We start from the raw sequence: 19,704 nt of genomic DNA, 5'->3' as shown, positions 1-19,704 counted from the left end.
TATGTTTAGGATGAATGGGGCTGACCACCTAGGGTAATGCCCCTTGCCTATAGTAGTTTGCCGGTAGCTGTGCAACACGGCATGCCAGCAGGGGAGGCGAGGTATACGTCAGATCCCGGTGGCTGGTTGCAACAAATTGCCAAAAGTGTGCCCCCTTCCCTTAGGGCAACAACCACTTGATAGGCTCAACAGCCTTGTGAAACAATAGGGTATATACGGGTCTCCATGTCAACACACGGGTGGTAATGCCACATTGGTGTAGTTTGCTGGAGCACTGTCACAGCAGGCAAGGGATGAGAGTAGAAAAGTAAAAATTTGACTTCCTTACATACAGTTAGGCATTGGAACAAGGATTTAATATACATATCATAACCTTGCATTTGTCAGGGTTAGTTTAGTTACCACTTCTGGAGATTGTATAATTCATCTTGTATTGCAGTCCCTGGGTCGGACTCCTTTTAAAGTTTAAAATAGCAAACATTGATAAGAATATTACTTGCCGTAAGATTTTTCATATTTTTTAGGAACAGGATAGGTCCAGACACTAACAAACTTTGTCACAGCTCAAAGACGTGGCTACAAGTGCATATGGCAGTTCGGCTTCTATAGGGATCTAGATGAAGTAAAAGGGCATAGTGTGTGGACGGGGACACGCACTCTAACTGCCGTCTTCATTACATACTTATAGGTACCATTTCATTTTCCTCCCTGTCCCAACAAAAAGGAACAGAAGGGGGCAAGATTGGGTGACTGGAACCTACAGCCACCAGCAGACATTGCAACACAAACTGGTAGGGACATGCAAGAAGATAAACTCAAGTTCTACAACTAAACAGCGGGGCTGTCCAATCGCAGGGAACTGAACAAGTACACAGTCCAACCTAGCACCAACACTAGTATAACCAATAAGCACATACTAAGACACAACGTGTAGTATAGAGGTAGGGAATGCAATGAAAACAGAATGTACACAATCGAGTAAATATAGACACACTCCAAATTATACATTAGAGTGCAGTCAGGCACTGAACAATGGGCAAGGAAGGAGTGACCAGAAGCAATGACAGAGTTGCAGTGGCCTCACTCGTGACGGATCCATGACATCATGGCCTCAACCAGTTGGTATAGTCCAATTTCACTGGAGCAGGCACTATGCCTTGTGTTTGATTGGTATATTGTATATCTGGAATAATCGTAAATGTACTGGAGTAAAGCACTGAAGCCCAACCACCATGACAAGATGGCTGAATATGGAAAGGACAGTATATTTAAATTGGTGGTTGTAATTAGGCAAGCGGAAATCAGTGGAAGCTGGATACAGAATAGAGTAGATTCTCATTCATACCCTGTATTTGTGGTTAACAATTCAGAGAGGGGGCCCCCGAGATATTGGTTGTTAATATCTCGGGGCCCCTCTCTCCCTTGTTAAGGTAATGTATACCTTTCATTTAATTGTATGCAGTACTTGCCAACCAATTCAGGTTTAACAAACTGGTGTATGACTATCCCATTCACCTGGAGTGCATGGGTCTTGAACCGCAGACCCCCACATGTGAGGCAATAGTACTATCAACTCGTGGTGTGTATGACTAGATGCACCCTGAAACCTTGCTCATTGAATTATGAATGAACCTTGACCAGACTGGATATCGAGATCCTTTTACAATACAATACTGTACATGCTATCTTAATATGATCTGCTTTGCTTCATATAATGCTGCCCTCAACAATTTTCAATTAAAATACGTAGTTAAGCAAAACAATTTAGGGAATTTTAAGATAATGAAATACCATAGTCATGTCGAAGAAAACAAATACAGAAAGCACACTTACTGTTGAATACTGCATTGAGATTCTTAGCCGAGATCTTTCTCTCTTAATCATTCACATTCCCATCTATATTGGGACAAAAAAAATTAAGCATCAAATGCAGCATTTATAAAGCATTTAGTTTACATTATGAAAGTTACTCTAGGACAAAGAAACGAGTGATATTATTACTGTACAATATTTACATTTATTCAAGAATATTTAACCTTGGAAAATTTACTTGTTGTTCAATCCACTTTGCTGCAGACAACATGTCTGCATCTTTACCCCACGGAGCCATCAGCTGAAGTGACAATGGCAAACCTTCACTATTTAATGAAACAGGTATGCTTACAGCTGGCACACCTGCCATGTTAGCTGCTTGAGTACAGATGTCCTGAATTGCTGTTTGAGTACGGTTGTCTAGATTTTGGAATTTGGAGTATCTGCAACAAATGCATGAAGTTTTATGAGATGTATCCCTATAGCTTTGCCTATTCACACACAATTCTTAAAATTTATGCATAACAATCTTAGATTTACATATACTATATATAATATCTACCATGCTACAGTAGCCTACACCCTCATCTTGTAAACTCTACTCGCATATAATTATGGCCATCCGTCTTGTGTGACAACCCACTCAAACCCTCTCACAATGAACGTCACACCTGAACTACTAATTTGAAGCATTTTTATATAAATACTGTACTACTATACTGCCAATGAAGTTCATCCACTAAGCCTGCGAGCAGGCAAGGTTTCAACATGTTATTTTATACAAAGATATTTTTTTATAGCAGCTGTAAAATTGCTGTACATAAAAATATAACACTAAAGAAGAAATAAGTGTACCTGATAGCAGCAGACAATGTTACTGGAGTCAGAAGAAGCTGAACGCCACTGGACCACACTTGGCCAAAATCCTGTGCAATAAGACGACGCACCTGTGCAAAATTTATGTACAGTACTATTATTTCTCTTTTATTTCATAATCTTTGATGTCAAGCATCATTTTTATATGAAACAGTATAAGACACCCAATCCACATGTATAAAAATAAAGGAGGTGACAACATTTCAGTTCATCCTCAACTAATATCATGTGAAGTCGTCTTATTGCAACTTAATGTCTGTGCATGAAACAATAAATTACATCTATGAGGAGGAGGTAAAAATCACGTAGTGGAGTTTAACATCAGAGAAAACAATACTGTACTAGGTGTTGGCCAAACCACACACTAGAAATTGAAGAGACGACGACGTTTCTGTCTGTCCTGGACAATTATCAAGTCGACTGTGATGAGACGAAGGCGGGAACGCAGCCGAACCAGAGCCGCTGGAGGGAGAGACAAAGAAGAGGTCCAAGTGTCCCACACAAGACCCAGCCAAGACCAAACCTGAAAGGGAACCAGTTGGGACTTCCGCCAGTTCACCAGGAACCTGAACCCGGTGAGCTGGGAAAGAACCAGATCCCTGGCGAGCAGACATGTGGACAGGCTGGGAGCCCACCCCAGCCAGTTGTCGAGGTAGGCCAGAACCTAAACACCTAACAGACACAGGCGGGCCACCATGACCCTAGTAAGGTGTGTGAGAACTCAAGGCGCCAGATGCAAACCGAAGGGAAGGCAACGAAAGTGGTAACCCTGCCGCCCCACTACAAAACTGAATCAATCCCTGAACCTCAGATGAATCAGGATGTGCCAATACGCATCCTGGAGGTCCAAGATGCGTATTGGCACCATCCAAGCATCCAGCTCCAACAGAAGACAGACCTGAGACAGAGTAGGCATCCAGAAGGAAGAGCAATAAACCCATGGGTTCAGACAGGACAAGTCCAGATTGAACTTGAGGTCCGCGTAGTCCCGTTTTGGAACTGGAAACAGGTGAGAAACCCACCTGAGGGACGAGGTCATTTTGACCACGCTCAAGCAAACCCACTCCGAGACGACCTGACAGAGCACAGGAGAAGATGCCTGCCCAGCTAGCCCCGAACCCCCCAAAGGAGGAGGGGCCATCCAATGCCATCGCAGGCTGTACAAAATGACCCGAAAGGCCCACAAATTGTGGGACCAGGCGGGAGCAAACAGCGCGAGCCTCCTCCTCATCAATGGGGCCGACGCACCTTATGAGCACCTAAGCAGCTGCGCCAGATCAGGCACCACTGACCTACCAGGACAGAAAGAACCCCGAGCCCTGACACGACCCTTCCGGGGAGGCCCCCGACAAGCCCCCCAGGAAGACTAACATGTCCGACATAGGAAGGCAACTAGACGAAGCCGCCTGCAGGTGGGCAAAAAGGTGAAGACAGCCAAAGAGCCAGAGCCCAAGCAGATTTCAGAGAAGAAGAAGCGAGTACCACCCGCCGACACGCAAGGCGGGAAGCAAAAAACCACGAAACAGCATCTTGAACGATTAGCGCGAACAGCTTCAACAAATTAGACCACACACGCACCGCCGAAGGCAATGCACCAAACCCAGAGGCGGCCCCAAGCACCCCCACATCCACCTCAAGCTAGTCGGAACACAGCTTGAGCAGGGAGAAGAAATGCAGGGCCAAACCCAACAGGCCACTTGTGTGCAAGGCCTCCGCGACCAACGCAGGCGAAAGGGAAGGAAGCTGCACATGAAGCTGCAACACACCAACATCCTGCAGAGGGACAGGGGCAAACAATCTAGTAATTTCTAAAACTGCACCTGTAATCAGCATATTATATGAAGAACATGTCTGCATACCTTTAAAGCTTGCTTGAAATATTTGTTTTTATTCTCCTTTAAGAGAAAGTAGTTTCCAGCAAGGATTCGGCCTTTAACAACCTCATTCAAACCAGCTGACCGAGAGAAAGCATACACAGCTTCCATTGAGTGAGTCGATTGCACTCGATGTCCATATCCAACTCCCGTGTATCTCGTAAAATTAGAAGCCACTTCGCAAGGATTTAAGATGGAGTAGCAGATGATGGAGTATTTCATGTGTGGCATCGATACCTCTCGAACCTGTAACAAGAGATGAATACTGATAGACATGTGGATAATTAACAAGATGAAGACAACATTATAAACACAGAGACCTAACCAACACTGCAGTGATAAGTTAACCAAAGCGATAATGAAGCTTCATTAAACTATCCACAAAGATACACAAGTCAATAAGAGTTAGATCAGCTAAATTAACTTTAGTATTGTATATTGATTTACAAGTTGTATTGTGATAGATAAACATAGGCCTTTACAGCAAGAAGTGACTTAGTGAATCAGATATTTGCAAAACTGCCTGTGAACAGATCAGATATTTGACACACTGTGCTGTAAAGGAATCAAGAGTTGCAACATGGAAAGTTAATGCTCTTGGCACAGAAACTAACATAGTATTAATTATGCCAGGTATAACTCCTGAAAAAGTAATCTGGAGTTACCACAACTCTATACATTTACTGATTTACAGCAGTTTGCTACAACCAAACTGCTGCAACTGACAGGTAAGTCAATAGAAGAACTCCCAGATTCCTCCCAGGTATGTTCCAGGTATAACCCTTGTTCAGCCAAATAAATGGCAAAGTGCGAGTACATCTCACAATACTGTACACGCAAAGTTTATGAAAACTCTTTATGCGGGCTCAACCACAACCCCCCTCACTAGTTAGCTCTACTTAAATGGTAACCATTACTGTTACCACCTAACAGTTAGCTGCAATAATTACAACCACACCAAACTACCACCATTGCTACCCAAGTCATCATCACCCAACTGGAAGTCACCATTATTACTACCTTGCCGTAAGTCAATACTGTACCACAATTAATCCTTAGACTGCAGGTATCTCATGTGCCATAATGTCTAGTGTACAAAAAATGCAGTGCTGAATGTAATGAAACACCATTTTCTGGGGAGAGCCCCTTTGGCTCCCCGGAGCTATCCAGGCTGATATGTACATCATTAGACATTGGCATCAGTCAGTGTGTGTGGAGTTCTAGGCCTACCAGGGACATATTTGCTCCCCAGGCAAACCTAGACCACTGTCAATGCCTCACGTCACTCAAGCGTGCGGGTACGACAGAGAGCACTCCTAGCATCCAACGACAACAATGTGCAGTCCGCAAGCCAGGACGACTCCAGAACCACATAACGAACCCAGTATGGAGACGAAGACCCAAACCTAAAGGAAGACGGATCCATTATAGAGGCATAATCTGGGTTGCGAAGGAAGTAAGCCACAATGGCCGCCAGCACCTCAGGACTTCTAAACCCCGCCCTGACTCTGAAGCCTTCAGACTCTTTGGAGCCAGAAGCAAGGGGAAGGGGGAAACAAAATGAACCACAGCAGGGGAAGAACAAAGGGGCATGGACGGAATCAAGGCCAAAGCGACAAACACCCCCAAGTCCGGGTCCCCATGAGCAAGGCGGGGCTGCCTCGGGGCTTCCGGGGAAGCAACCAACCTAGCACGTTGCACCAACCTATACCTAGCAAGCAACGCCTGAGCCACCTGCACCCGAATAAGATCATCAGTGGATTGGGTGAATTGAGTCACAAACAAGCAAAAATGCTCGCAGGACTCGGGGTCGAAGGTGTCACTGACCCAACAGGCAGCATGACAGAGGCAAAAACAATGAGCATTGCCTAGAGACATGGGGGACAGAGCAACCCTCAAATTCACACAAGGCGAGAAGGGACCCAGGGGTCGCATTCGTGTATGTGATCACTCCATACACACCGAATGATGCGAAAGTCAAAGATGTACATATCAGCCTGGATAGCTCCAGGGAGCCAAAGGTGCTCTCCCCAGAAAATGGCGTTTCATTACATTCAACACTGAATTTTTTGTACACTAGGCATTATGGCACATGAGCTACCTGCAGTTTAAGGATTAATTGTGGTACAGTATTGACTTATGACAAGGTGCCTCCCTGTTGTTGATAATGGTGACTTCCAGTTGGGTGGTGATGACTTGGGTATTAATGGTGGTAGAGTTTGGAGTGGTTGTAATTATTGCAACTAATTGTGAGGTGGTAACAATAATGGTTACCATTTAAGTAGAGTTAGTGTACGACTCAAGAGTACATGTACACTTGCTCAAGTATATATGTACACTTAAGCAAGACACTATTGCTCCACATAAACACTATTCTCTTATACTGGTAAATAAAGCACAACTGAAAGAGAATAATAACCAACCATCTAATGAAAACTTCAATAAAAATATGTACAAGATTATAAAGTAATTATACTAAAGCTCACTTGGGCTCCACAATTCTCCATCAAATCGGCCACTTTTGTCCATGCCTCGACTACCTCCATGCTCATCCCTGGCCAGTGATACTCTCTTGGGATGCCAACAATCAATCCATCTAAACTTGGACTCTCTGGAAGCTTCAAATTCTGCAGGTCACTTGGTACACTTGTTGAATCCTAAAGAAAAACAAAAAAACAGATTTGAGTGATTATGTAAAGCTCCTTTCTGAGCAAGACATTTGTATGTTCCTTAATGCCAGATCACTGAAAATTTTTTAAGTGGACAGGAACATGATGGTGAGGACAAGGTAGTCTCCATCCATACAATAGAGATCTTTTCAGACACAAGTCCACTGTACATTGAAACCAAAGTTTCTAAAGACAAAACAAGCCTTTTAAATTAATCCAGTCTGAAGCCTACTTAATCATCACAGGGAAAATTATAATGGGGCTTTAGGCAGGAAATGCGGTATTGATACGAGTGCTGCCATCTGATGGCAGTCAGGAATAGTGGCCAAACTGGCTGTCTGTAATAGTGTTACTTGGCAGTCCTTACAAGCCCGAATAGGGCTTGGAAAGGCTTTGAATGAGTAAATCTTCTGTAGTTATTTTGGGGTGGATCAAACTTTTCTTGGGGCAGCCCTTGTTGATTAGTTGATGCACTGATTAGACACAGAGTTTAATGTTTTTTTATATTTATTTAGTAGTGTTGGTTTCAACAGTTGATTTGTTGGTAATATAGTGAAGTGTTGTAGTAGTTGAGACGAAGCCCAGAGCAGGGCAGAGAGCTGAGTGAGGCCAGGGACAGAGAGCCGAACGAGGTCGGGGACAGAGAGCAGCTCGGATGCGGGGGATGTGTGTGTGTGTAGAGCGTGACACTCTGAATGCGGGTGGAGTCGAGGAGCTGAGTGCGAGACGCGCTTGGAAACTTGATGTGGCTGGAGTCTTGCTGTCTGCTCTGTGTCGCGGTGGAAGCATCTTGTGAGGGTAGGAACTGGACATGTCGAGTGTTACATTGTTGTTGGTGAATGTTGAAGATACTGTACATGGTATCTCTCAAGCATCTGTACTGAACCACTCTTGGAGTTAGACTGATGATGATTTGCTAATGACTGCTTATATTACCGGTTCACACCTGACCTGACCATCCTCTAGCAGGTTTGGGAAAAGGTATTAACTGTACACTTAGGAAGAGGTATTAATTGCAATTAGTATACTAAGTAGAATTAACAGACCCATCTTATTATCTGCACATAAGCTAATGAGAATATGGAGCAAATATATTACAGACATAATATACTTGCTACACTACAATGCCGATATTTTTATCCGATTTATCCGAGGGTCACTAACATTGGTAGCCTCGACGAGGACAGGAAGCTGGCAGCTTGTCAAAGGTTCCCCCCCCCCCTTCCATTTGCCTTGATGATCCTCTCCAGGTGGATTTTAAAACCTAACAGAGTTTTGGTGTTTGAGGCTTTGGCAGGTAGGCGATTTCATGAGTTTATAACCCTGTGCGTCAAAAAACATCTCCTATTCCGAGTCCTACGTAGAGGTTTGTTAAACATGAAACAATTGATCCTTGTTTGTGTTGCATACATCTGACCTTTTTAAAGAAATTGTCAGGATCAACATCCTCCAACTTGTTCAGTATTTTAAAAGTTTCAATAAGATTTGCCCTGTTGTGCCTGGTTTGCAGTGTTGTTAGGCCTGTGGCCATCAACCATTCCTGATATGAGAGATGACCTAGCTCTGGAATGACTTTTGTTGCCCAGTGTTGCCCTTTCTCCAGAGCAGCTATTTCCTTCTGTAAGTGAAGTCTCCATGCCTGGATACAGTAGTCCAAATAGGGGGAGGGGTGCACCAGACATTTATACAGTTGAATCACTACCTTCTGTTCCTTAGTCAAAGATACGCTTTCCTTAGTCAAAGATACGCTTGATTACTCCGAGGATTTGATTAGCTTTTCTGGACTGCTGCTCCTACCTGTTGTTCAACTTTTAGTGACTGGTGGATTTTGACTTCCAGTTCCTTTTCTTCATCAATCGACTGTAATGTAATGGCATCGATTTGGTAGTTGCCAAGTGCCACTTGGCCACAATATAGTGCCAAACTACTGGGTGCTATCAATCATGCAATTCTTTTAGACCTACAGGGGACCACAAGCCAGAACATGGTCCCCCTCTAATGAGGCACAGCGAGCAGTGGCACATTATTGAACCTGGCACCCCCTCATTAGGAGGAGACATGTTCTGGTTTGTGGTCCCCAAAAGGCCTAAAAGAACTCCATGACTGATAGCAACCAGTAGTTTGGCACTATATAAGCATTAAAGCTTTAGGGAACCAATGAGGTTCACCCATGAGCTTGGCATTTTATTACATTCAACGGTGATTTTATGCAGTGACTACTGTATCACCAGTATAACTAACAGGTATATTTCAAAAAGATTCCTGTTGCACTGAAGCAGATGACAATACCCTGTCATAATCTTGTCCCCTGGGACCTTCCCTTTAGGGAGAACCTCAGTGGAATAATTATAAAAACTGTATTGTACAGTATCCTGCAGAAAATCACTAAAGACAAGTTTTCAAAATTAAGATAAGGATTATTACAAATTAATATTCACTGTGAACATGTAACTAAATACTATATATCTACCTGAGGATCCAATCCAGACACAATGCTCAGCATAGTCGCAACATCGTCAACATAGCGTCCAAATAGCCCAGGCACGTCCAACGAGTTTACCAAACTGACAAGCCCAAACCGTGGCACTACCCCATAGGAAGGTTTCAAGCCAACAATTCCACAGTATGATGATGGGTTACGCACAGATCCTCCTGTATCAGACCCTAATGCCCTGTTAAATGCATAACAATCTTGCAGTCATATTTAATTACAGATAAACTGTGACACTACTTTAATTATTATTATACCATTACATGTTGACTAAAATTATATGCATACCTAGTGGCTTCATATACTACATAAATTACCGTACCTATTAAGTAACCGGTATAACATGATCTTTTGTATATCTTATAAAGTATTATCATCATCTATAAATCATTTCTAGGTACAGTAGTTTATTGTTAAAATTAGCTAGAGCAGTCTGAGGAAACACAATGAATCCATCTTGCACAATTTGTAAGTTTATATCAAATGTTGTCTCGATATCTAGGGTTCTTAGCAAAATGTAAAGACAAGAAATACTGATGTCCTATTGCAAAACAACAGAAATCCTTGACAATTACAGCAGATAAATACACAAAGACTTACAAAAAAGCTGTACCAGATGCTACTGCTAAAGCACTGCCCCCAGAGCTGCCTCCTGTTATATACCAATCTCCATTAGTAAGTGGTGTTGACGGCACCTGTGGAACTGTGCTATCACAGCTTCTGTTGGTATAGATAGATAGATTATATATATATTATATATATATATAATATATATTATATATATATATAAAATAGTCATACAAATGATTGTGTACACAACCTAGAAAATTAAATTGTGAAAATAATACATACAGATTCTTATAGATGCACAACAATTATTTAAAAAGTACTTCATCCATCACTAGTTTATGGGATAAACTTCACAACAAAGACAATTTAACCGAGTGAATTTAATTGAGTAAATGGAGAAGCATATTCCTCCATTCACAGTCTCTCTTACTCAGCAATTCCTCTTTGTTCTTCTATTTTATTCATATTCTGATCTTTTCTCTACTGTCAATCACCTCATTCAAAAAGTTCAATTTTAAGCAATGCATGACCAATTATTAATTACTAAATATGAATGATAATACGTGCATTCTCTCTCAACTTATAATTGCTCTTGTGAGATACTGTACTGTAATTTATCTAGTACCTTATCTTGGCCAATAACAAAACTATGAATTCATGAAAAACTCATTTAAATGCTATTTTACCTGCTTGAGTGGAGAAAATTGTACTCGATTCCAGATCGATAAACGTTTTTCGACGGTCCAAAGGAGCTGTCTATTGTTCCCGATCCCATCCCAAACTCATCCAGGTTAGTTTTACCAATAATAACTGCACCAGCCTTCTGTAGTCTCTTTACCACGGTGGCGGAATAAATGGGCACATAGTTCTTCAACATAATCGAGCCACAGGTTGTTGGAATGCCTAAAGTACAGAAATTGTCTTTGACTGCTATCGGAATCCCGTCCAATGGACTGTGATGCTCCCCTCTGTCATACCTGAGAATATGGAAGAATATAAGAGTTTATACATAGAAGGAAGAAAACTACTGTACATGCAGATTCTTGCCTTAGGAATCATGCAAATGTTAAAGCTCTAGAAATAAATATATTAACCTTTAGAAACTCTAATTTATCTATAAAATGAAACCAAGATCAAGTCTGTAGATGCTCCAACTATCGATATGTTAAATATGTCAGTGACAGAAGTTTAGACCACATCCAAGAGCTGGATTACTTCAACACTAAACTCGACCCAAACAGGAAGGCCAAAACCAGGAAAGACATACACATGAAGAATGCAGAACAGAGCAAACTGGAACTAGCAGATCCATTGTTCATCACAATGAAATGTGTCAAACAAAACATGTGTATGGGACAAGTAACAAAATCAGCAGACTAACAGACCTTGTCACAGCTTGAATAAGACTCGGCTGCAAGTATCTCTGGCAGTTCGGCTTGTATACCTTGATTGTACCTGGATGGGGTTCTGGGAGTTCTTCTCCCCAAGCCCAGCCCAGGGCCAGGCTAGACTTGTGGAAGCTTGGTCCAACAGGCTGTTGCTTGGAATGATCTGCAGGACCATATATTTACCACCGTCCAGTTGGTTTGGCACTTCTTGAAGAAAACTATCTAGTTTTCTCTTGAAGGTGTCCATGGTCGTTCTGGCAATATTTCTTATACTCGCTGGGAGTATGTTGAACAACCATGAACCTCTGATGTTCATACAGTGTTCTCTGATTGTTCCTATGGGGATCTAGATGAAATAAAGTGTAAAGTGTGTGGACAGTGTAAAGACAGGGACACTCACTAGAGCATTACACTTTAGACTGTGATAAAATTGAATCATTTAAGTGTTAAAGCTAAACTTATTCTGCATGAAATGGCAAACCATCTTATTACCAAGGGTAAAATATCTAAAACTCTTGCACCATATCAATTTTTTGCTTCCAGTAGATAAATGACATACAAAATTAAGGACCAAGCAGTGTAGTGTGAAGACTAACAATAATTAACAGCAGCTTTCCTATGACCCTGTAATACCACCATAGTTAAAACAGTTATGTATTAGCAAAAAGACCTACCATTAATGTATAATGATTAATTGTTGATACATAGCTACTGAAATGGAACCATCTGTGTAAATAACTGACATTATAATTATATGGGTACTTTGGCACGCTGTCGGCTTCCTGTTCTTGTCGAGGCCACTAGAGTGTTAGTGGCCCTCAGGTAAATTCAGAAAATTAAGGTGTGTAGGATAGATATAATTGTTAATGTAATAATCTCCATTGAGGTCTGATAAAGACCTGTGCCCTCTGTAATCCTTTTTGTGCTACTGCTTACAGGATGATTATAAGGTGCACAATAAACTAGCTGCTTCCGGTGGCAACAATCAATCATTCCCCCCTCCCCACACTAGGGCCTTGCATAGCCACCCTCTACATAGCAGAAAGGCCAAACAATCCTGGTATCCCACTCTACCTCAAAAAAAGGAAAACCCCCAGAGCCCAGCAAGGGCAAAAGAGGGAGCACAAGAAACTATATAAAATCACAGCCATGGTAGAAAGCCTCAGAGAACAAGCGCACACGAAAGCAGGAACCCTACACTGAGGATGAGAAATGACGCCATAACAGAAGATGGGCCAATTGGAGAAAAATGCCTGGAAAACAGAAACCGAGAAGATAGCTGAAGGCACAAAGGAAGGGGGGCGGAGGCCTGCAGAAAGCAACAAAGATCAAGAACAATGACACTCATGGCAGCAAGGACTACCACACCTGAAAAAATGAGGCAAGGGTAAACAAGGGAGTCACAGCCAGCAAGGCAGCACGAAGCCCAAAATAATCAGGACTATGAAGAGAAAGCGGGGTCCAAAAGCCATTGCCCCAAAGATGGAGCCTACAACACAGTCCTAAGACCCTCAGGGTGGGTCTTTTCTCACTGGGGTGGGAAAAGGGCAGCCCTACATCAACAGGTGGAAAGATGGTGGAAACTGCCAAATTGAAGTCAAGTACAGTATAGAAACCAATGGAAAGGGAAAGGTCTCAGTTGAACAAACCTCAAACCCCAATTGGAAACACTGAGTGAGGGAAGGCATATGCAGAAATGGACAATAACGAACACTTACACAGATCAAGCTTTTGCCCCTTGGTGAAAGTGCAAAGCTCCAACAGGCACACAGAGCAGTGCCAAGCACAAGTGTGACACACACATACACAGTTAACTATTACACACTCTATCAATAGAAAATATGTCCCATGCAGTACCCAGAAGTGAGGTGTCCCAAGAAGTTCAAATCAATGCAGGTATCTCTGGCAGGGCAAGGGAAAGTGAAGACAACTACCATAGAATATAACCCTGGCATACAAAGAGAAATGCAAATCTTAGGCACACACAATGTGGGTGGTATGACAGCGTCACAATCATGAAAGATGAAGGAAACTAACAAAATAATGGCCTTTAGCAGAACAAATGCTTCAGGAATAACCAACAAACACCCCCTTCGTTGAGCTCTATTATAGGTCCTGTGTTTCTCATGTTGTGACCAGCAGAGTGAGTGAGTAGCTCTGGGTGTCCTGGGCTGCCACTTGGTGGGTGCCACGTGCATCAGGTTAAGATGTTTACCCTCTAGCAATGTATACCCATGTTACTTCAGGGTATATAATTGTCGACAAGCAATTATTTGCTTTGTTGTGTATGTTTACTAGTGGATTATTTCTTAGTTTTATATTGATCTCCGATCCTCCCTCTCCCCATGAGCTCCCCTTCACCTTGTAGAGTATTAAACCTCTGGTTCTGGTCCTGGCAGGTAAGGGTTGGCCTCTGAATCTTTGTGCATCTTCCAAAGACATGCTTAGTGAGTAAAAATCATTAACAACTGATAAAACCATAAATGACCATACAAAAATACTTTTTTACCCACTAATAAGTGCTGGACCAACAATGAATATCTTTTTATTTTCCTACCTTAACCATTCCTATATTACAGTATTCCATCTACTTTACAATTTATAAATCTGATAATGAATATGGCACTGCTTTAATATCAATGATGACAATTTTTAAACTGTTTTCTTACCTCTTCTGGGAAAGAGCTGATGATTCTCTAGCAAATTCTGGAGTACTGGTGATGAAAGGATTCAATCGTGCCACAATTTCTTGACGCCTCAAGGCTGCATCACAGAGCTCCAAGGATGAGATGGTCTTTTGCTTAAGTAGAGATATAGCATTTCCTACACTTCCACTTAGATACGTCATAACTTTAAGCGTCCTGAAACCAGGTATTTCCACATTATGGATAATGCTGAATTTCACTAAACAATATGCTAATTAATATAACACATAATTTAGATCATAACAAAAAGAAGTACTGTAATGACTATTTAATTCTAGTTGATATATGTGCTTTTCAAAGATGTTTGACTTGATTACTTTTCAATTATACCATACATTAATAAAATACTTGATATCATGGAGCTTGTTATCTGGCACAAATGACCCTTAAAAAAATGCATTTGTTGACAGTTCATTTTGGATTTTTTTTTTAACTACAGTGTATACGTACATTGACAACAAAACACAGCATAAAATAAGAATAAAAGAAACCAGCCAGTCTGTGTTTGTTGTAATGATAAATATACATTAATTAATAAACTTCAAAGTCAGTTGCTTCACATGCACTTCAAACATGGAATGAAACAGGCATTACAGGAAATTTAAAGCAATTATATAGTGAAAAGCTTAGTCATCATAAAACTGTACAATTTGTTGGCAATATCCCAACAATTTGCCATAAGAACAGTGAACAGTCACATTTGGTGGAATGAAATGTGCCTCACCATTTCAATCCCGCCCGGGATTTGAACCCGGAATTCTCAATTGCAACCCGTTCTCGAATACAAAGATCCAAGCTCTTTAATCCAGCCGCCAAACCCCCTGTCTATGAATGAAAAAGCGGTTTACACACGACTCAACTGATGACGTCCGAACACTTCCAGAACAAGTGCTTCACTCATGTCCTCTGTTCGAACCACAATTCGATAAATGCCTCACCCACGAACTTATAAATACAAATAATTACCAACAGAACCTAAACACCTAGCCTAACCTATGCCAAACTATACATACAATTTTTATGTATGAGAATATTAATTTGTATGAGACCAAACCAATTTTTAATACACAGTATGCTAAAATTGATGAATGCGTCTGGGTAGGATGGCCGCTGCTTTAAACAGCCTGGTGTGAGAACAGGTTGTCAATTGTGTCTCGAGAACAAACCCGACTGTACTACCAGGACCGAATGTACAGTACAGTATTTCAAAATATATAACTAAGTCTTAGGCTACTACATTTTAAGACTTAAGGTTGCCATATTGCCATTTGGTTATGCAAAAACAAAAAATGTTGGAAATATGCTGAGAAAATGACTCACTATGAGTAGATGTTAAAATAAAGTTGAATTGTCTATTTTCCGTATTAACACTAACATTGCGACCTGCTGAAGTGTACCCAACTTTAACATTCTGTGCACTCCCAGTTCTAGCTCAGCGACTCCTAAAATGTTTATACACTTTTTACGTTGTCTCGGTTAGTTTTTGCGTTATACTGTATGTATAAAATTGCTGTCAAATTGCCGGCAAATGAATTTGCTAGAATATACAGTAGATGCAAAACAAAATACAGTGGTACCTCGGTTTAAGAGTTTAATCCGTTCCTGGAGATAGCTCGTATTCCAAAAATTCGTAATCCGAAGCTAATTTCCCCATAAGAAATAATGGGAAATGAATTAATCCGTTCCTGACTATCCAAAAACCTCACTTCAAACTAAATTTTATACCTAATTCATATTTTATTATTTTATACCTTGTACCTATTTTATACCTAATTAAATAAACCTACAAAACTATGTTCACGTTATTACTTACCCTTGCTAATGACTGCTGTTGGCGTATGGAAGATGGTGAGGAGGGAGGAGGAGAGGTGTTACTGTTTGGAAGGGGAATCCCCTTCCATTAAAACATCAGGCAGTGAGGACTTCACTGGTGTGCACTCTCTGGCACGTTTTGCCTGCATACCACTAGGACTTGCTTGTCTTACTAAGAATGTCTAAAGACACTTGTTTTTCCCTACATTTTAACACTTGTCTGTAGTAAGACATCACATTGACATTTAAAAGGTCAATGCAACGGCCTGCTACAGCTTTATCTGGGTGAGTTTTTTCAACAAAACTTTGCAGTTCTTGCCATGCTTCACACATTTTCTTAATGAAGAAGGGACATCCTCTACTGCCTCTACTCACAGCTATTTTCTTAGGTTGAACCTTACCACTGGCTTTCTTGAGACCCATGGCGAGATATATAAAAACAACTTTTATGCTAAAGTGGCCAAAAAACTGACAAAAAACTGTAAATCCCTGTGAAGAATTCAGGCAGGATAGTCACTGGGCACGAGGCACTGGTAAACTGAGGTGCGATCGCCGTGCCACCATGTGCTAGTCGGCCTGTACGCGTATCAACACCCTCGTCTTCCGAGGCAAATTTTCCAAGCAAATCCTGCTCATATTCCGAAAAACTCGTATACAGGGACACTCGTATTCCGAGGTACCACTGTATGCTTTAATAATGGGTAATGCATTACAAAACTGAATAAATGAATGTTTATGAACATTTCAACATTTTTCATATTTTTCCAACACTCCTCATTTATTTTTCAACATAATAAAAATTTAAAATATGAAAAAGGTGCACATTACTAGTCTATATTGCTGTAAAACGAGAACAGACAGAACTTTCAAACTCTTCTAGCAGGTAATTTACAAAGCATTGTGAAAATACTCATAAACAGAGCAGTTATCCTTTTGAGTGATAGGTAGTTGACTGACGTGATTTCTTGTTGGTTCCCTGATACTCTGATTTGTTTAGATCATCAGCACTTTCAATATGCAATTAGGCCATTCCAGTGTAGTGGTACCCACTACATGAATATATTGAATCCTTCCAAATGATTCTGCTTCAGCACTATATAATAGTAGGCAAGTTTTCTGTCGGCTTTGGCTCTGTATGAGATGGCTTGCATTGTGCTTTAGAGGCAATATAGATTGTTTGCTTGTTAACTGGCAATGTAGTTATTAATGTTAGGGCTTGGTATAAAGCATGCAGTTCAGCTATGAATACTGATAGTTGGTTAGGTAGTCTCCAACAGTTTCAACATATGATACTCATAGTGGTGTTTTGTATGATACCTCAACTAACGAGTTTGGCTCCCAATATAGATGTTTCTGTTTGGTAGCAGCAGTAATCTATTTGGATGCTGATGCTCTTTATATAGAAACAGAGATGCATTTTGTGATATGTACCCTATGTACATTTTGTGATATGAAGTCTATATGAATAGGCACCTTAGGTTGAGAGTGCTTTGCATTGTATGTAATTACATTACTGTACCAGGTAGGGTTCTTAGCCTAGGGGTAAAGTCGCTCGTCTCCGGGCAGTCAGTGGTCTCCTGACATCGGAATAGAAAAATCTACAGATCCTGCACCAGTGAACAAAACAACAAAAATGCTAGGAACTCTCTGAATATACACCGAACACAGATTGCAACCTTGATAAGCACAAGTACAGGCTTTGTGTCCCTAGCAACAGGAAATATATAGCCTTTATTTTAACTTTCCTTCCATACCACTAAAGGAAGTACACAGTTTCCTGCGGTGTTGAATACCTGTATACCTAATCCAGATTGTCTTTCTTACATTGCTGGCAACCTCTGGTGTCAAAACCTATGTCCTAGGAATTCATAGATGGGTAAACTGGTCAAGTGGTTTATTGTTGGGAGATCTGGGGAAGACAAGCAAGAAACCATTCAAACCCTAAAAACAGATGTTTTTCCTTTGTTTAGATTAGACTGGATCACATGGATTCTTTGCAGTGTGACCAAGGGTTGTCACTACCCAGACAATAAATTACTCTCCCGATAAACCAGAATCCAAGCAATGAGTGAAGAGGGCATTAATCAATTACCTAGACAAGTCTAATCTCACCTGAGATGGAACAAATTGGCTGACTCCCCTGATTTTTAAGGCCAAAAACTCTGTAGCACTATGATAATGGGTCTGTCTAATTACCCAAAGCTACCCAAAGATTCCTAGTACTGTATTGTGTAAGTAATGAAGAAATATGACATATTTATTAACTATAATATTGGTGCTGGATGTATAACATGAAAAATCTTATTTTTACTTTGAAATAATATAATTTGATAACGAAATTAGACGAAACTAAGTGGCAGTGAACGCCACAGGAAGTCAACGATCCAAGTGACAATGCTTTGACTTTGGGTAAATAGATGGACCCAATTTCACTATAAAATTTTATTTTTTCAGGAGAAAAAATATGTTTTTTCATGTTTTACATTCAGCACCAACACTATAGTGAGTAGATATGTCATATTTCTTCATTACTTTTAAAATGCTAGGACGCTCTGGATAGCTTTAGGTAATTAGACAGACCGGGGATAACTCGTTTAGGCTTAACTATATGCAATGTGCAATATTTATATGGTAAAGAGTACATTCGAAGAGAAAATCTTTAGACCTACACAAGATAATAATAATTCATTAATTTTAATTTTGCCCTGAGGGCCGAGTTTACTGGGCAGCGCCACTCATCCTTTGAGTGAACATACCGTATTTGTGTTCAACTCCTGGGAACGTACTTACTGCTAGGCAAACAGGGGCATTATGTAAATAAAATAAAATAAAATAAAATGTTTATTTAGGTAAGGTACATACATACAAGAAATTTTTACAAAGATTGGTTGACTTATAGGTAGAGCTAGTACATACAATGCCTAAAACCACTATTACGCAAAGCGTTTCGGGCATGTGATAGTAAATGCGCCCAACCATTTCTGTCCCGCCCGGGACTCGAACCCGGAATTCTCGACTGTGAATGGAGAACGAACCAGTAGTAACCAGGGCCCTCAAAACCCCGCAAAAAAAATAAAAAATAATAATAATAATAATAATAATAATAATAATAATAATAAAAATAATAATAATAACGACGGTTGTGAGCTGCTAGCCTTATGCCTTCCTCGTGTCGCTCTTAAATTTAATGCCATAAACATTATTTATCAATAAATTAAGACTGCTCAGAGGACAAAAACACAATACCTGGCAAGTAAGGAGTGTAAAAGGACAGACAAGCCAAAATTTCAGGACCCACCAACTCCTTCCCAACCTTGTTTACAGTCGACAAGTTGGGGGCTACCTGGCTAATACAACAATATTCTCTAATTTCCAAATCTTTACAGTTAACTTAAATTCCTAAAATAAAATGAGCAATAATAAATAATAATACAAGCGATAAATACCACTATTGTTACCACTAATAATAAATAATAAAAAATAATAATATATAATAATAATAATAAA

The 19,704-nt window shown here is 40.6% G+C and overlaps 1 protein-coding gene across 3 annotated transcripts; it reads right to left on the bottom strand.

The window, feature by feature from the left end:
- Positions 1-1,992: 1,992 nt before the first annotated feature.
- On the bottom strand, positions 1,993-19,554 carry GatA (glutamyl-tRNA(Gln) amidotransferase subunit A, mitochondrial). Of its 3 annotated transcripts, none has more exons than XM_045758910.2 (9): positions 19,444-19,554; positions 14,350-14,541; positions 10,979-11,269; positions 10,323-10,442; positions 9,702-9,903; positions 7,049-7,219; positions 4,548-4,808; positions 2,668-2,759; positions 1,993-2,255 (listed from the first exon to the last, which is right to left on the bottom strand). In XM_045758910.2, exons 2-9 carry the CDS (start codon positions 14,526-14,528, stop codon positions 2,018-2,020), a joined length of 1,554 nt encoding a protein of 517 aa, XP_045614866.2. In that variant the 5' UTR covers positions 14,529-14,541; positions 19,444-19,554; the 3' UTR covers positions 1,993-2,017. The 3 variants fall into 3 exon arrangements, with proteins under 3 accessions (XP_045614866.2, XP_045614867.2, XP_045614865.2); XM_045758911.2 differs by having other exon boundaries at positions 19,496-19,521; XM_045758909.2 differs by lacking the exon at positions 19,444-19,554 and adding an exon at positions 16,199-16,321.
- Positions 19,555-19,704: the final 150 nt, after the last annotated feature.

This window comes from Procambarus clarkii, chromosome 35 (assembly GCF_040958095.1).
Source record: "Procambarus clarkii isolate CNS0578487 chromosome 35, FALCON_Pclarkii_2.0, whole genome shotgun sequence".
Lineage (NCBI taxonomy): Eukaryota > Metazoa > Arthropoda > Malacostraca > Decapoda > Cambaridae > Procambarus > Procambarus clarkii.
This window is presented reverse-complemented; position numbering and strand designations above follow the sequence as displayed.